At 47.4% G+C, this 20,589-nt stretch overlaps 1 protein-coding gene across 1 annotated transcript in view; it reads left to right on the forward strand.

Moving 5' to 3' along the window:
* Positions 1 to 20,589, forward strand: part of naaladl2 (N-acetylated alpha-linked acidic dipeptidase like 2) — a gene marked incomplete at both ends in the record, with an annotated part of 608,474 nt that overhangs the window by 207,830 nt on the left and 380,055 nt on the right. The window contains one exon of the mRNA XM_079244879.1: positions 2,789 to 2,920. Coding sequence (XP_079101005.1) covers positions 2,789 to 2,920 — 132 coding nt within the window. The remainder of the gene's footprint in view (positions 1 to 2,788; positions 2,921 to 20,589) is intronic.

Raw genomic sequence — 20,589 nt, forward strand, 5'->3', positions numbered from 1 at the left:
TCCACCTCATCATGATGAGAATCTCCCGTTCCACCTCATCACCATGAGAATCTCCCGTTCCACCTCATCATGACGAGAATCTCCCGTTCCACCTCATCACCATGAGAATCTCCCGTTCCACCTCATCACCATGAGAATCTCCCGTTCCACCTCATCATGATGAGAATCTCCCGTTCCACCTCATCACCATGAGAATCTCCCGTTCCACCTCATCATGATGAGAATCTCCCGTTCCATCTCATCACCATGAGAATCTCCCGTTCCACCTCATCACCATGAAAATCTCCCGTTCCACCTCATCACCATGAGAATCTCCCGTTCCACCTCATCATGATGAGAATCTCCCGTTCCACCTCATCATGATGAGTATCTCCCGTTCCACCTCATCATGATGAGAATCTCCCGTTCCACCTCATCATGATGAGAATCTCCCGTTCCACCTCATCATGATGAGAATCTCCCGTTCCACCTCATCATGATGAGAATCTCCCGTTCCACCTCATCATGATGAGAATCTCCCGTTCCACCTCATCACCATGAGAATCTCCCGTTCCACCTCATCATGATGAGAATCTCCCATTCCACCTCATCACCATGAGAATCTCCCGTTCCACCTCATCACGATGAGAATCTCCCGTTCCACCTCATCACGATGAGAATCTCCCATTCCACCTCATCAGGATGAGTATCTCCCGTTCCACCTCATCATGATGAGAATCTCCCGTTCCACCTCATCATGATGAGAATCTCCCGTTCCACCTCATCATGATGAGAATCTCCCGTTCCACCTCATCACGATGAGAATCTCCCGTTCCACCTCATCATGATGAGAATCTCCCGTTTCACCTCATCATGATGAGAATCTCCCGTTCCACCTCATCATGATGAGAATCTCCCGTTCCACCTCATCACCATGAGAATCTCCCGTTCCACCTCATCACCATGAGAATCTCCTGTTCCCCTCACCCCCTCCCACCATTACACCAGCAGCACCTTGATCCAAGTCAGGACTATATGTTGCCTTGTTATTCACTGATTCAAAAGTCATTTAAACAGGATTTTACATTGTTAGATTATTTTATGATGCACTTTATTTGTGTTGTCATGTCAAGTTTCCTCCATAGAAAACAACCAACAAATATTTGTCCATGTCTTAAATATGACACCATTATGTAGAGCCGCTTCATTTTGCCTTTTCCCTTCTCCTCGCCTCTCGTCCAGCGTCTCGTCATCATTTTTCTGTGACCTTCTCTCTCCAATCTCACCACGCTGTCTCCTTCCTTCCACTTTCATCTTTCCTTCTCTCCTCCCTTCCTCGACCAGTTTTTTTCTTACCCCTTGCCTCTTTTTCACCACTTCTCCCTCTTGTCTCGTCTCTCGTGTCGTTCATGGATTATTAATCATCTTGTGGGGCTAGAGTGCTGCAGTGACACTGTAGAACTGTGGCAGAAAGTCATTGACTTTAAATTTGGTTCAGAGACCACAAGGGATTCTTCAGTGCTTGGTGAGCCTGTCCTCCCTGCTAAGTTTAGAACATCACATTTAGGCAAAGTATGGACCAGCTGGAGAGCAGAGAAGTAAGGATATGCACAAGTTAATGGGGTATATAAGATGCAACTGTCTGAGGAAATGAGATATTTGAGACCACAAAGCATGTAGTTATAATGAGTTCCAATGTTGGTTCTGACAGATTGCATCAGACCCCATTTCTTTGTGCAGATAGTTTGGTTCGGAAATGGCAAAAGGTAAAAATGCAACAAAATATTTCAATTCCAACTCAAATTTTTTATTTTTCTTTCACCAGCAAATGATGGCTTAATAGAAAGATGGTTTTGGATGTCACGGATTTGCCCGATGTGTCCCAGGACTTAGCTTTGTCTGTCCAAGATGAAAGATTGTTAAAATCTAATGTTTCCCTTTCTATACATGGAAATGCAGTCAGAAGTGTGGTCCTCTTCCACCTACAAGGTTGGTGGATCAATCCCAGGCTTCCCCTTGAGTACTAAGTGTTCTTGGGCAAGACACTGAAGCCATTGATGTGTGAACTGGTGAATGTGGCATGTATTGACATACACATGAGTATGTCAGAGCCCAAAACTGAAGCCAGTCAGAATCTTTGGGATGTGCTGGAGGAGACTTAATTCAGTCGTCAGACTCCTTCATCAATACAAGGAGAAAAATGAATGTGATACTGGATATAAATAAATGATGTGATGGTGCAGATGCTAACAGATGCTAACAGAAACGACGACACAGAGAATGTGTCATTGTATCTTAACTACCCTGCTGTTATTTGGGGATTTTAAACTACCCTTTGAGAGGAACTTATTTTTGTCCAGCACACAGAAACGTATCTGTTGGTTAAGTTTGTTTCACCCTCTCTTTAAATCTCCTTGTGCCAGTAAAACTACAGCCTGAGTATGATGATTCAACTTTCCTTTCATAAACTTCTCCATGTCGATGCGGTGAAAGAATTTCTTCAACACAGTCTTTTTCTCTCCTTGGTACGGACATTTTTTAACTAAAGTGCAAACATCTGAGATATTTGTGGCCAGAAATCAGCCTCAGTTTAATGCAACACCCTGTTCATCCTTCCAGGATGCGTATTGACATAATATGACTGAACACTGGCTCTACGTTGGCTGTCAGGTCCAAGAAGCTTGTTAGATAAACAGATTGTAGATTTGTCCCATGTGTGTCCTTGTTAATATTTAAATCACAATTATCCTTTTTATTATTTAATGAGGTGTCCAGTTCCAGCTTTAATGTATTTCCCTTTTCTTTCCAGCTGGTGCAGGAGGAAATCTGACATCTCTGCTGGTTCAGCCCATCTCTGCCTTCCTGGCCAAGACTTTATTGTCCTCTTCTTCCACAAGCCAAGGAGACACCTGCATTCCTCTAGCCATGCCTCCCACCACAGGTAAGCTGCAGAATGCTGAGTGGCTACTATGGAGCTATCATCAGTAACATTGTTTTTATATTTTCAACAGTAAAATCACACAAATGTGTAAAGAATGAAAAACTAAAAGATGTTGTGAAAACTGGATAAAAGCAGGGTTGCCTGCAGAAGACAGAATACTTCCACTATATGAAGCAACTTACGTGTGAGAAGCGATCAATAAACAAACATGCCTGTCTTATGGGTGGGAGGAAGCCAAGGTACCTGGATGTTTGGACCACTAGCGGGTTCCAGGAATGTCGTAAAAGGATTATTTACTATGGGAAATAGATGATTTTGCTATTAGAGCTTCTAGCTGAAGAAAAAAAACACAATGGCTTGGTTTGACTTGACATCAGACTGGTGCAGCGATCCGGGTCATTCACGCCGGTCTGGAAAGATGATTCAGTCCTCCTCCTGCAGCAGCCTGTCAGTCACCTGAGGTGACACCTGTGGTCACCCAGGTTACTCTTTTAGCTCCAGTCCTGCTGCTGGAAATAAAAAAAAGCTTATTTTAGGTTCAGCACTTTCCAGAAATAACGTGTCTTTGAAGTACTCACAGCTCTTGGCATTTATCCAAAAAATATATGAAACTGATCTTAAAAGGAAAAAAAGTGCATGTGTGTGTTTTTATTCTCTTCGCTCTCAGGGTTTGAAGATGGATTCTTCCAGCTAGCTTCAGATGTCATCAGTTCAAACGAATCCCTCTGTTTGCAGCAGCATTGTCACACGATCTCAGTTTAAATGGATGGGGGGGTGTGAGGTCACTGAATGTCTCAGCGCTGCTACAGGAATAGTTAGTATCAGGTTCAGGCCATTAAGCTCATCGTTAAACTAATTCTTCATCCAACTAAACCAAATGTAAGATAAGAAAAAAGAATATTTTTTCCACAGCTGCTGAGTCTGCAGTCCACATCGGGACTTTTTCCAGGTGACACATCAAGTCAGACCTAAAAGTCCCATAAAAACCAGTCCCAGGATGCAGTTAGAGTGAATCTGACTCTGGAAAGTGTCTGAAGAGCTCATCTGAAGAATTCATAGTTTGTAAGAAGCGCTTTCCCCCGCTGGTCTTCAACACCACCCATGTCCGTGTTAGATTAGCTCGCCGTGCCCGTCGTCAGCAGACAGAAAGACGTAGAACCAGCTGGATTGACTAGGCATGGCTTTGTGGACTCCCAGCTTCTGGGGAATCATGAGCTGCATGGACAGTTTAGAGGAAGCACGCTAGAGGACTGGAACTGAGAAACACTGGACTAAGTGGTGTCAGAATGGATTCATGGTGTAGGAAATGAGTTATTGGGAATAAAGTACATAATATGTCACTTTAAAGATGTGTCCTGAAGCAAAAACTCTGTTCTGCTTCGCTTTATCAGCGGAAAGAAAATGTTCCCATATTGTTTCATATCTGATGGAGACTCAGAGCGACGGCTGCGTGTTTGTTAGCTTTCAGCTTTATGTGAGGGTTACAGACTTTAGTTCAGCTGAACTAGCTCTGCTCTGCTTCTTCTCCCACCAGTTCCAGGGAAGCTGTAACGTCATTCCCGCCGTACCGACTCGGCCGTGTTGTGTGAGTCATGAACAAACAGAATGTTGTATTATTAGATCATGGCTTTAACGCCACTGCCGCCACTCTGTCGTTGTGTCACGTCTTTGTTCGGAGCTTTCCCCCAAGCCTTCGCCTCAGTGTTCATCTCCTGCTATCGACATGTTTCCAGTCGTGCACAATTGTTGTTGTCCATTCCTGTTTATTCCACAGTAAACCCTGGCCAGTGACTGGAAAACAGCATTCTGCCTCTCTCCAGTGCTGCTGCGATAACACTCCCATCCTCGTGAAGTTTCAGCGTTATGGACCAGAACAGTCGGAATGAGTTACACAGACAATCGATAATGCTAAAAAGCGGCGAGTGGAATGCTGTTTGTTAGTGCAGGGTGGCTGACTGGGCGTGTTCGTACCACTGCTGTTATGTATTTCATTCTGTTTCCAATTGAATCGTCTTTGATTGACATGTATGAACAAATACTGGCTCAAGTTCTTTATTTATACACTCAGATGTAGTGAAAAGGTTTGTACTGTATCCCACATGATGGCTTCCGATGTGGTTCTCACTCTGGCAGAAGTTCTGTTGGACATTTTAAATCACCATGTGTGCCTATTTCTGCACCACGCTGCGCTTAAAGCACATCGACTGGTTCTGCAGGGTAGGCTTCTTTTTTTCAAGTGTTTCCATTACATCAGATGAGTTGGAAAAAGGAGAGGAGGCCAGGAGAGGGAGAGAGACAAAAGGAGAAGACAAAGACAGAGAGCGAGAGAGATGTAATCTGTCTCCAATCGATTGGCTGCACCATGACCACACTTGGGATCCACTATCGTTTGTTTCCATCTGCCTGCCTCTTTTCATTTTTGTCCTTCCTTTTAATTCTGTTCCCATTTTTTTCTCTTTTAATTCCCATTCAATTAAGACTGGTTGTATTGGCTGGCCATTGGTTAATTGCTTAGGGGCCCTCTGTAGGGATCAGCAGACCTTAACGCCATGACTTGGTCAACTTCAGACTGCTCCTAGCATCGTGTGTGTGTGTGTGTGTGTGTGTGTGTGTGTGTGTGTGTGTGTGAACCTGCTAGTGTATATACAGGATATACAGCAGTCCTCGTCCCGTGCAGAATCCCACCACATTATTTAATACTAGGAGCAGTATTCATAGTACTACTGTCACATAAAATACATTCCTGAAGATAAAAAAGTATTTTTGCAGCAAAGACTAAACTAAGTTTTCATTAAATTAAGTTTTAAAACTTCCAGTACAAAATACAACCTTCATCGTTCTTTCCAAACACTTCATTCAGTCTGTTTCTCTTCCCACGCTCAACACAACAACCCCCCAGCTTTTGTTAAATTGCTCTTATCGCTGCCAGCAGGTTCTGTTCCTCTCTATTGCTTGCATGTCTATTCCTTGATGGACTCGTCAGGACAAAGGTCATGGTGGAAGCTATAAAAGGAAGAGTACTGTGTCGTTTCCAGGGAGGGGCGTCCAGATGACCGGACTTCTACAGATGTGATGGGGGGGGGCAGGTAGGAGAGTTCTCCATTGGCCGTCTGAAAGGAAAGTAGAAACAACATGGTGGAACGGGGAATTACACAGAGAAGGAAGAACAACGTTGGACTCGTAAGAGACTGAAAGGATTACAGAGAGATGCAGGAAGCTGGAGGTGTAACAAGGAGTGCACGGTGATCTGTAAGCTATGTGGGGAGGGGAGACTGACCCGTCCAGGGTGGTCAGGACGTCCAGCAGGTTGGTCTGGTTCAGCATAGAGAGGTGGTGTCTGCAGAGGAGGGAGCATGAAAGATGGGGCGGTTGGAACTACGTGTCATTGTACTAGAAATGGTTTCCTCTATCATGCATGTTTGATTGTGTGTGTGTGTGTGTGTGTGTGCGTGTTTCATAGAGGATACCCAGCTCCTTCATTTCTTTAGTATTTGCAGATTTTCCTGAGACCCCAGTTGCATCTGGGTTTGTCTGTCTCCATCTCTGTCTCTTCACCAGACCCGTGTTTACCTGGGCCAGGTGTGACTGACTGTACACACACACACACCGTTGGATACTAACACACACACACACAGACTTACTTTGCTGCAACTTCCAGCCTCATCTTGTGTTTTTTAGAAGAGTTATGGACTGTCAGAAAAGTACAGTTATTTCCACCTGGTTGCTGCATCATGCTGCAAACTTTCCACCGGCTGTGTTGGCTCATCTGAAACTTCAGCTTTTACTTTCACTTTGTCATTTTACGAAGATTTAACACTAATTACCGCGTTACAGCTCCAAGATGTGGAGGAGAGTTACTAAGACAGTGGTTGGAGAGGAAAGTTAAAGTGCATCCAATCAGGAAACTGGAATTTGAGGTTTCCAGCTTCTTTCTTCTCATCTGTTTCTTTTTCTTCACATTGACAGAAGCTCATTGTCTCACCATTTCCTGCTTAATATGGTTACAGTTATGTAGAGATATACGGAGCTGAGCTTATGGATCCGAAGAACACATTTCAACTTGTAGATCAGTTGATCTTAATGGGGAGTGACTCACACTGACGCAGAAGATGCTTTGTACCAGACTGAGCTAATTGCTGGTTTCTAACTGCACTACCTGGGTAAAACTTATATAAGCTCTCCCTCAACACCCCCTCCTCCAACATGGTGGATTATAGATGGAGCCATAGATGAGGGGATTGGTTGAAGAGTATTTGTAACAGTCAGACTGTAATCAAGTTAAAAGATCGGTCCATGCAACAGAGGAAGAGTTTCTTACGAAGCCAGGCCACCAATTTCTCGTTTGCACGAGAAAGAATGTCGTGCTCATGAGAAAGTATCTGGTGCGCACAAGAAAACTGGATGTTCTTTACCTATAGAAGCCTGTTCCAGTCATCAGTCAGCCAGAAATGACTTTATGAGAATAAATCTAGCTGTGGGCTCGCCTGCAGAGATACTGCAGCCATGTGGTCTTTGTGATGCATGAGATACACCAGCTGTGGTCAGGTTACCACTTTATCCAGGTAGAGCTACAAACATCTGGCCAACTCCTGATGGACACATAAGAAAGGAGCACACATGTTGCTTTTAACGTCTTCATCCAAAGCTGGACTGATTTTTCAGAGCTGGACATCTTTTCCTGCGCAGATAAATGTGCAGCGTTTTAATCTTTGTCTTCTCATCAAGCTCAGCTTCTCTGCATTCAGTCACAACTATCTTGTAGCGGAGATCATGGAGAATAAACCTCGTCAGCTGCTGTGTAGGCCTGAGAAATCTTAGAGTCTGTGGTAGAAAAGCAATGTTGGAGCTGCTGGAGGGACATGAGGGAGGAGGAGCGAGAACTGAACCAGGAAGTGGTCTGAGAAGAGCAGTTTCTGGTCAGAAGTCCAGACTGATGCAGCTTTGTGGTTTGGAGGAGCCTGAACCAGTTTGAGTCTGATGCACAAACTGGGGGTAGAGGGAGGTGTGGTTCATGATGCACTTTGATCTGGTCGAAGAGAATACTGTGCAGCTTGTTTGTGGTGAAACCATTTTGTGTTTTGCTCCTGTAAGATCCTAAGAAAGACCTGAGCTCATTTAGTCCTTGGCTGCCGGCTACAGCAGGGACCCCGTGCTGCCGGTGGTTTGGATCATTTTGGCTCAAATTTTAGGATTGAAAAAGGTTGTAAATGTGGATTTTCCAGGGTGGATCACGGCGTCTTCAGGTTGCGCACTCAGAGCGGGTTGAATTGGATGTTTCTTTTAGACTGAAAAACCTAAAACAGACAATCGATGTAATCACTAACAGGAACATCTAAATTTCATCATGCAGCTTGTGGAGTTCCTCCTCCTGGTCGACACACAGTGTGAGTAGCTGTGTAATCCTGTTCCACAGCGACTCTGTTCAGTCTCCACCGGGTTACAGAGAACTTGACGACTCCACTGTACCGGAACACTGGCCTGTTTCTTGATGTTTGTGAAGTTCTATTCCACTTCTTCTTTACTTCTTTTATTTGGTTGTTGTTTTTGCTGCGATGTAACAGGAGCAGGAAGTGAACTGGAAACCACTTTGCCAAAAACCAGGAGTTTGCTACGAGGCTTTTGCACAGCGCCCATTTACTGCTATATAAAACAGCAGAGATGCTAATTTGTAAGTTAGCCTACAGTGGAAAAGCTCCGTTGTAACTGTCTGCGGTTAGAGTTTTCCTTGTGTTTCATCATTTCATTCAGCTGATTTGTCAAGGGGCTGTTAGCAGCTATTAGCTATTAGCAGTAGCGTGGTACAAAATACATGAAAAGCAGGCTTGGAACTTATTGGTATCAAAAACAAAACAGAATTATGTATTGATCTGTTCCTCATCACCTGATGGGACATCCCAACTTATGCAAAATGTTGATGTTTTCACATTTATGACTGTCATGGCTTCGCTAATGGGGATCATGTGCTTAAACAACAATGTGCCAGAGAAAATTAGTAGATGGGGGTAATTCTCTCACACTGGAGCTTGGACTAAATATCTCGGTGCATCAGAAAGTATGAATCATGCCATGACATGCTGACATGATAGTTCCTCATCCAGTACCACAGGTTAATGATTTATAAAAGATTTACACAAACTCTCTAAATATGTTCAGACTTTTCTGTAGGTATTTAAAGATCAGAGTTCTGCACCGTGTTACAATTTATTTCACTTAGAGCTTGGAACTTACTGATGCTTCTTTAACAACATTTTGTACCAAAAGTTGAGCCGCAGAGCATTCTTTCATGAGAAGTTGAAGCTTCTGTTCTGTGACTTCTTTTATTCAGATTGCGAAACACCGACACGCCAAGACGCTGAAACACCGACACACCAACACGCCTACACACCGACACGCCTACACACCGACACGCCCACACAACGACACGCCTACACACCGACACGCCTACACACCGACACGCCCACACACCGACACGCCTACACACCGACACACCCACACACCGACACGCCTACACACCGACACACCCACACACCGACACGCCTACACACCGACACGCCCACACAACGACACGCCTACACACCGACACGCCTACACACCGACACACCCACACACCGACACGCCTACACACCGACACGCCCACACACCGACACGCCTACACACGACACGCCTACACACCGACACGCCTACACACCGACATGCCGTCACGCCAACACGCCGACACACCGACAGACCGACACGCCAACACGCCAACACACCGACACGCCTACACACCGACACGCCCACACAACGACACGCCTACACACCGACACGCCTACACACCGACACACCCACACACCGACACGCCTACACACCGACACGCCCAAACACCGACACGCCTACACACCGACATGCCGTCACGCCAACACGCCGACACACCGACAGACCGACACGCCAACACACCGACAGACCGACACGCCAACACGGCGACACACCGACAGACCGACACGCCAACACGCCGACACGCTGACACACCGACAGACCGACACGCCAACACACCGACACACCGACAGACCGACACGCCGACAGACCGTACACGCCAACACGCCAACACACCGACAGACCGACACGCCGACAGACCGACACGCCAACACGCCGACACACCGACAGACCGACAGACCGACACGCCAACACGCCGACACGGCAACACGCCAACACACCGACACGCCGACAGACCGACACGCCAACACGCCAACACGCCGACACACCGACACGCCGACAGACCGACACGCCAACACGCCGACACGCCAACACGCCGACACGGCAACACGCCGACACACCGACACGCCGACAGGCCGACAGACCGACACGCCAACACGCCGACACACCGACACGCCGACAGACCGACACGCCGACACACCGACACGCCGACAGGTCGACAGACCGACACGCCAACACGCCGACAGACCGACACGCCAACACGCCGACACGCTGACACACCGACACGCCTACACACCGACATGTCTACACACCGACACACCAACACACGACACACCAACAGACCGACAGACCGACACACCAATACGCCGACACGCTGACACACCGACAGACCGACACGCCGACACACCGACACGCCGTCACGCCAAAACGCCGACACACCGACAGACCGACACGCCAACACGCCAACACACCGACAGACCGACACGCCGACAGACCGGCACGCCAACACGGCGACACACCGACAGACCGACACGCCGACACGCTGACACACCGACAGACCGACACGCCAACACACCGACACACCGACAGACCGACACGCCGACAGACCGACACGCCAACACGCCGACACACCGACAGACCGACACGCCAACACGCCGACACGGCAACACGCCAACACACCGACACGCCGACAGACCGACACGCCAACACGCCGACACACCGACACGCCGACAGACCGACACACCGACACACCGACACGCCGACAGGCCGACAGATCGACACGCCAACACGCCGACACACCGACACGCCGACAGACCGACAGACCGACACGCCGACAGGCCGACAGATCGACACGCCAACACGCCGACACACCGACACGCCAACACGCCGACACACCGACACGCCGACAGACCGACACACCGACACGCCGACAGATCGACACGCCAACACGCCGACACACCGACACGCCGACAGATCGACACGCCAACACGCCGACACACCGACACGCCGACAGACCGACACACCGACACGCCGACAGGCCGACAGATCGACACGCCAATACGCCGACACACCGACACGCCGACAGACCGACAGACCGACACGCCGACAGGTCGACAGACCGACACACCGACACGCCGACAGACCGACAGACCGACACGCCGACAGGTCGACAGACCGACACGCCAACACGCCGACACACCGACACGCCAACACGCCGACACACCGACACGCCGACAGATCGACACGCCAACACGCCGACACACCGACACGCCGACAGACCGACAGACCGACACGCCGACAGGTCGACAGACCGACACACCGACACGCCGACAGACCGACAGACCGACACGCCGACAGGTCGACAGACCGACACGCCAACACGCCGACACACCGACAGACCGACACGCCAACACGCTGACACACCGACAGACCGACACGCCAACACGCTGACACGCTAACACACCAACAGACCGACACACCGACAGACCGATACACCGACAGACCGACACGCCGACACACCGACACACTGACACACCAACAGACCGACACACCGACAGACCGATACACCGACAGACCGACACGCCAACATGCCAACACGCCGACACGCTGACACGCTAACAAGCCGACACGCCGACAGACCGACACGCCAACACGCCGACACGCCGACACGCTGACACGCTGACACGCCGACACGCCGACACACCGACAGACCGACACACCGACACGCCGACACGCCGCGCCGATACGCTGACGCCGACACACCGACACGCCGACACGCCGCGCCGATACGCTGACGCCGACACACCGACACGCCGACACGCCGCGCCGATACGCTGACGCCGACACACCGACACGCTGACAGACCGACAGACCGACACGCCAACATGCCAACACGCCGACACGCTAACACGCCGACACGCCGACACACCGACACGCCGACACGCCGACGCACCGACAGACCGACACGCCGACACGCCGCGCCGATACGCCGACACGCTGACGCCGACACACCGACACGCTGACAGACCGACACGCCAACATGCCAACACGCCGACACGCTGACACGCTAACATGCCGACACGCCGACACACCAACAGACCGACAGACCGACACGCCGACACACCGATACGCCGACACACCGACACGCCGACACACCGATACGCCGACACACCAACACGCCGACACGCTGACACGCTAACATGCCGATACGCCGACACACCAACACGCCGACACGCTGACACGCTAACATGCCGACACGCCGACACACCAACAGACCGACAGACCGACACGCCGACACACCGATACGCCGACACACCGACACGCCGACACACCGACACACCGATACGCCGACACACCAACACGCTGACACACCAACAGACCGACACACCGACAGACCGACACGCTGACACACCAACAGACCGACACACCAACAGACCGACACACCGACACGCCGACACGCCAACAGACCGACACGCCGACACGCTGACACACCAACAGACCGACACACCGACAGACCGACACGCCGACACGCTGACACACCAACAGACCGACACGCCGACACGCCAACAGACCGACACACCGACAGACCGACACGCCAACAGACCGACACGCCAACAGACCAACACACCAACACGCCAACAGCCCAACAGCCCGACACACCGACACCATGCTGACTGTAGCGTGATGTAATATCTTACTTAGCCTCTCTTTCCACTTTTATCCTTTTCCTTCCTCACATAAGCTTCTCCTCTCCAGGCTTGCTAAAGGATGCAGGTCTTTCTTCCATTTTTCCATGTTTTCCCCTTTCTCTCTCTATCCTTCACTGAACAAATGCCAAAAGTCCACCAAATTTCCGTAGCAATTACTCTGCATTGCCGCAGAGGGAGAGGCAAGTGAAGCAAAGCAACTTAAAATGGCTTTATAAAAAGGCCTCCCAGGCCCTTTAATTACACCTATATTGATTGCTATGTGCAGGTTTCCCACTTTCACTTACTGCTCTTTCTTCTCTAGTCTGCATTAAATACCCAGCTGAAAATGGAGCTGAGATGCTTCTTTCTGATTGCAAAGCAGCTTCATTACACGCTACTCGTGGCCTAAACGAAGGGTTGGTGAGAATACCAATAGGTTATTTCTAGATCGTTTGATTTGGACTTGTTAGAACCATCTTTAATTTTTTATGAGTTTCCCAGTAACTCTTAAAAAGTTTTATATTTCTTTTACAGAAAGCTTTAGTCTTCTTTTCCTGGGAAGTTCAGTGTTTTGTCTGAGGTTAAAATGCGCCTCCATCACTACATCAGCCCACATGAAAAGCTTACACCTGCATCGCTGTAGCCGAAGTGTCTAACAGACTCAGGGTCTAGGATAATGTTAAACCACAGCAGGTCAGAAGTCTTAGTCTCCACAATGTGGACTGGGATTGACTTACTGTACATTATTTAATCCCATCATAACATGAAAAATCCATCTGTGTATGTATGTCGACATGAGAACGTTTGCTTATGCATTCATCACATGGCACTGAATGTTGTCATCATCTGCCATAAAACATCTGATGCTCAGATTGTTCTCAGAAAACCTAAAATCTAGATATTTTTGACAGTTGTTTTCCTTTGTTTTGCAGATCATGACAAAACTCTTCCTAGGATTATATCAGTTATAGTTTTCCTCTGTAAGCAATGCAAACAGAAAGGAACTGCTTTCAGCAGCCACTCAGACTGAACACAACTTCATCTGCTTATATATGATTCACCAATAAACAACCAGAAAAGATTATTGATATTTGTGATTAAAAAGAACTGGTGATTAGATCCACCTTGCCTGACACCATTTCTAAGTTTGGATTATTTACTTCAATGTTTAAATGGCAGAATAATCTGAAATGGGAAAAATAACATTGAGAAGAAAATATGCATCAAACCAAGTTATGACATAAAACTGAACTCTGCACAGAAAAATATTTTACTCAAATATTCTTCAGTGTTTTCAATTAGAAATATTTCAAATGAATATTTCAGTTTCTTTAATCAAACTGATGTTTGCAGGCTAAAGAATACGTCAGCATTTGTTCAGACCTCTTTGTTAGAGAAAGCGCTTTGAAATTTTGAGAATATTTTCTCCTTTTTCTCAAGTCAGAACCAAGCTAGGTTTTAACTTCCTTACTCTTGAAACACTGTGATGGCCTGTGATGGCGACCTGTCCAGGTGTACCTGCCTCTCGCCCAGTCTCCAGCTCCAACTGGACTAAGTGCTTAAGAAAAAGGATAAATGACTTTTCTGGAAACAAAGTTTAACGATCTAGTCATGACATGGATTATGCAATAGAGGTTTGATCCTTCAAATAAAAGTCATTTTCAAAAGAAGGATGACAAACTTTGCTGAAAAACTGGTTTAAATAAAAAAAGATCCTCTATGGCTGGAATAAAGCCAAGAAGACGTTTGGAATGCAGCTGAGGTGGAGGCGCTGCAGTGAGGAGAGCAGGTAGACAGTAGCAGGAAGACGTGTGGAAACATGGAAACAGTGTGTGTGTGTGTGTGTGTGTGTTTCAGATGTGAGAGAATGATGTGCAGATGAGAAAAGGCTTGGTCACTGCTGATCTATGTGTGTTATTTCTACAAACTTCTGGTTGCTCTTTATGCTGCTTTATCTGTTCATACATTCATTTTACATCATTTTAGCCTCAGAATCTGACAGCTGAGTCTGAAAACATCACGTCTGTATGGAAACGTCACGTCTGCATGGAAACGTCTCGTCTGCATGGAAACATCACGTCTGCATGGAAACATCACGTCTGTATGGAAACATCACGTCTGCATGGAAACGTCACGTCTGTATGGAAACATCACGTCTGCATGGAAACATCTCGTCTGCATGGAAACATCACGTCTGTATGGAAACATGTCTGCATGGAAACATGTCTGCATGGAAACATCACGTCTGCATGGAAACATCAGGTCTGCATGGAAACATCAGGTCTGCATGGAAACATCACGTCTGCATGGAAACATCACGTCTGCATGGAAACGTCACGTCTGTATGGAAACATGTCTGCATGGAAACATGTCTGCATGGAAACATCACGTCTGCATGGAAACATCAGGTCTGTATGGAAACATCACGTCTGCATGGAAACATCACGTCTGTATGGAAACATTACGTCTGTATGGAAACATCACGTCTGCATGGAAACATCACGTCTGCATGGAAACATCACGTCTGTATGGAAACATGTCTGCATGGAAACATCACGTCTGCATGGAAACATCACGTCTGTATGGAAACATCACGTCTGTATGGAAACATCACGTCTGCATGGAAACATCACGTCTGCATGGAAACATCAGGTCTGTATGGAAACATCACGTCTGCATGGAAACATCACGTCTGCATGGAAACATCACGTCTGCATGGAAACATCACGTCTGTATGGAAACATCACGTCTGTATGGAAACATCACGTCTGCATGGAAACATCACGTCTGCATGGAAACATCACGTCTGTATGGAAACATCACGTCTGCATGGAAACATCACGTCTGTATGGAAACATCACGTCTGCATGGAAACGTCATGTCTGTATGGAAACATCACGTCTGCATGGAAACATCACGTCTGTATGGAAACATCACGTCTGCATGGAAACATCATGTCTGTATGGAAACATCACGTCTGCATGGAAACGTCTCGTCTGCATGGAAACATCACGTCTGTATGGAAACATCACGTCTGTATGGAAACATCATGTCTGCCGGTTGACTGGGAGTAAAAGCTTCAGATTCTGCAGGTTTATATGAAAGAATTCATAGGTGGACCAGTTTATAGCAAAAGATGGCTTGTGGTTTCAGGGTTAAAAAAAAAAAAAATCATCTATTATTAAATTAACTGTAAAAGAAGTAGAACATCTTGAGATGTAGAAGTAAGAAATGCTCCACGTTTCATAGATACTGAAATTACAACACATCCTATGTTTACTGTGGAACAATACATCATGTTCATGTTTACAACAAATAAACTAACAGACACTATAGTCCCTTAAAACAATTTAATCTATTTCAAACATGCACTAAATTTGAGTCACCTCTTACCTGTAGAAGCAGGCCTATCCGTAAAGCCATTCATCATGAAGGGGAATTATTCAATGACAAATCTCTCTCTGCCTCTCGGTGCGTATGTCTGCAGATTGAATACACAAAAGGGCCACATGTTCCATCCCCCCTCTTTAGCCACAGTCATTTGTGCCATTGTCAAAAGTGATAAATGGGTTATGTGGCTCCGATAAGAGAAAGCAGTGAATTTTTATAATGCATTAAACAGGAGTGAGAGGGCAAGCAGACAGGCTGGCTGGGAGGGAGCGCTGTGCTGTAGGCAGGAGACCTCTGTCACACACAGTCTGAGCTCCTGCTTCACATCTTCACTGGCACTTCGTCTGTATTTCCCTCAGATATTCAGCCATCAACCACCCTCGAGCTCTCAGCCGTCCAGCAAAGCAGCGGATCTGGCAGACACAATACCCAGTGACGCTGTCACACACATCATATGGCCCTTTGAGTGTGTGTTTGAGCATGATGTTCTTTTACTTTCATGTGAATGCTCTTTGGACTTGTCAGATGTCTTCTATTGTCATTTCCATTCTGTATTGATGAAGTCAAGAGGAATAATGAAAAGTGCACATGCAGCATCGACCAACATACCGGGTCAAAGCGCTTCTTAATTCTTGTATTGATAGATCGAACAAGCTGGAAACGTTCCTGAGATTTTGTTCCATATTGACATGAAGGATCACACAGCTGCTGCACATCCATGATGAAAATCACCCGTTCCACCTCATCATGATGAGATTCTCCCGTTCCACCTCATCATGATGAGAATCTCCCGTTCCACCTCATCATGATGAGAATCTCCCGTTCCACCTCATCATGATGAGAATCTCCCGTTTCACCTCATCATGATGAGAATCTCCCGTTCCACCTCATCATGATGAGAATCTCCCGTTCCAGCACATCATGATGAGAATCTCCCGTTCCACCTCATCATGATGAGAATCTCCCGTTCCACCACATCATGATGAGAATCTCCCGTTCCACCTCATCACCATGAGAATCTCCCGTTCCACCTCATCATGATGAGAATCTCCCGTTCCACCTCATCATGATGAGAATCTCCCGTTCCACCTCATCACCATGAGAATCTCCCGTTCCACCTCATCATGATGAGAATCTCCCGTTCCACCACATCATGATGAGAATCTCCCGTTCCACCTCATCACCATGAGAATCTCCCGTTCCACCTCATCATGATGAGAATCTCCCGTTCCACCTCATCACCATGAGAATCTCCCATTCCACCTCATCACCATGAAAATCACCCGTTCCACCTCATCATGATGAGATTCTCCCGTTCCACCTCATCATGATGAGAATCTCCCGTTCCACCTCATCATGATGAGAATCTCCCGTTCCACCTCATCACCATGAGAATCTCCCGTTCCACCTCATCATGATGAGAATCTCCCGTTCCACCACATCATGATGAGAATCTCCCGTTCCACCTCATCATGATGAGAATCTCCCGTTCCACCTCATCATGATGAGAATCTCCCGTTCCACCACATCATGATGAGAATCTCCCGTTCCACCTCATCATGATGAGAATCGCCCGTTCCATCCTGAGCTGCACGAGGCGACAGTGGGAAGGAAAAAAACTCCCCTTTAACAGGAAGAAAACCTCCGGCAGAACCCGGTTCAGGGAGGGCAGCCATCTGCCTCGACTGGTTGGGGTGGAGAGGAAAGGAAAGACAGATCAACATGTACAACTGCACTTATTCAGGAAGACCTGCGGAAAAAAGGAGAAATAAGTTAGAGACGGCAATATTGACATATATTTATACATTAATATATTAGAGAAATAGAGCGAGGTACTTCTCAGTGCATCAGGTAACATCCCCATTGCTACATAAGTAATGGATGGCTAGACTACCCATAACTATAAGAGCAATGAGCAGAACCTGGACAGTTGCGTCCCGTACATGCAGACTCCAACTCAGGAGATGCCCATATCCTAACTATAAGAATCATGGAAAAGGAAGGTTTTCAGCTCCATCTTAAAGGTGTGGAGGGAGTCTGCCTCCCAAACCCACGGTGGGAGCTAGTTCCATAAGAGAGGAGCCTGATAGCTAAAGGCCCTTCCTCCCATAGTACTCTTTGAGACTCTGGGAACCACCAGTAAACCTGCAGTCTGAGAGCCAAGTGCTCTGTTTGGAATATATGAAACAATAAGATCTTTTATAAGAATTTGAAACTTTATCCTGGATTTAACATCACCATGAGAATCTCCCATTCCACGTCATCGCGATGAGAATCTCCCATTCCACCTCATCATGATGAGAATCTCCCGTTCCACCTCATCATGATGAGAATCTCCCGTTCCACCTCATCATGATGAGAATCTCCCGTTCCACCTCATCATGATGAGAATCTCCCGTTCCACCTCATCACCATGAGAATCTCCCGTTCCACCTCATCACCATGAGAATCTCCCGTTCCACCTCATCACCATGAGAATCTCCCGTTCCACCTCATCACCATGAGAATCTCCCGTTCCACCTCATCATGATGAGAATCTCCCGTTCCACCTCATCATGATGAGAATCTCCCGTTCCACCTCATCATGATGAGAATCTCCCGTTCCACCTCATCACCATGAGAATCTCCCGTTCCACCTCATCATGATGAGAATCTCCCGTTCCACCTCATCATGATGAGAATCTCCCGTTCCACCTCATCACCATGAGAATCTCCCGTTCCACCTCATCATGATGAGAATCTCCCGTTCCACCTCATCATGATGAGAATCTCCCGTTCCACCTCATCACCATGAGAATCTCCCGTTCCACCTCATCATGATGAGAATCTCCCGTTCCACCACATCATGATGAGAATCTCCCGTTCCACCTCATCACCATGAGAATCTTCCGTTCCACCTCATCATGATGAGAATCTCCCGTTCCACCTCATCACCATGAGAATCTCCCGTTCCACCTCATCATGATGAGAATCTCCCGTTCCACCTCATCATGATGAGAATCTCCCGTTCCACCTCATCATGATGAGAATCTCCCGTTCCACCTCATCACCATGAGAATCTCCCGTTCCACCTCATCATGATGAGAATCTCCCGTTCCACCTCATCATGATGAGAATCTCCCGTTCCACCTCATCATGATGAGAATCTCCCGTTCCACCACATCATGATGAGAATCTCCCGTTCCACCTCATCACCATGAGAATCTTCCGTTCCACCACATCATGATGAGAATCTTCCGTTCCACCTCATCATGATGAGAATCTCCCGTTCCACCTCATCATGATGAGAATCTCCCGTTCCACCTCATCACCATGAGAATCTCCCGTTCCACCTCATCATGATGAGAATCTCCCGTTCCACCTCATCACCATGAGAATCTCCCGTTCCACCTCATCATGATGAGAATCTCCCGTTCCACCTCATCATGATGAGAATCTCCCGTTCCACCACATCATGATGAGAATCTCCCGTTCCACCTCATCACCATGAGAATCTCCCGTTCCACCTCATCATGATGAGAATCTCCCGTTCCACCTCATCATGATGAGAATCTCCCGTTCCACCTCATCATGATGAGAATCTCCCGTTCCACCACATCATGATGAGAATCTCCCGTTCCACCTCATCATGATGAGAATCTCCCGTTCCACCACATCATGATGAGAATCTCCCGTTCCACCTCATCATGATGAGAATCTTCCGTTCCACCACATCACGATGAGAATCTCCCGTTCCACCTCATCATGATGATAATCTCCCGTTCCACCTCATCATGATGAGAATCTCCCGTTCCACCTCATCACCATGAGAATCTCCCGTTCCACCTCATCATGATGAGAATCTCCCGTTCCACCTCATCATGATGAGAATCTCCCGTTCCACCACATCATGATGAGAATCTCCCGTTCCACCTCATCATGATGAGAATCTCCCGTTCCACCTCATCACCATGAGAATCTCCCGTTCCACCACATCATGATGAGAATCTCCCGTTCCACCACATCACGATGAGAATCTCCCGTTCCACCACATCATGATGAGAATCTCCCGTTCCACCTCATCATGATGAGAATCTTCCGTTCCACCACATCACGATGAGAATCTCCCGTTCCACCTCATCATGATGATAATCTCCCGTTCCACCTCATCATGATGAGAATCTCCCGTTCCACCTCATCACACTCCGTGCGTTTACATGGCAGTTCTGATTCCTGTTTAATTCCAAATAAAAGTTAATTCCGCTTTAAACTGATGAAAAACGACTATGTAAACACTTCATTCCTAATGCAGATTTCCATTCAGAATTAAACTTAATTCTGATATTAACGGCTGGTTTTATTCGCATTTCAATTCCAAACTATTTAGTTCCTCTGTCATATAAACCTTCATCCCACTCT

Source organism: Telmatherina bonti (assembly GCF_933228915.1).
Source record: "Telmatherina bonti genome assembly, chromosome: 8".
Lineage (NCBI taxonomy): Eukaryota > Metazoa > Chordata > Actinopteri > Atheriniformes > Telmatherinidae > Telmatherina > Telmatherina bonti.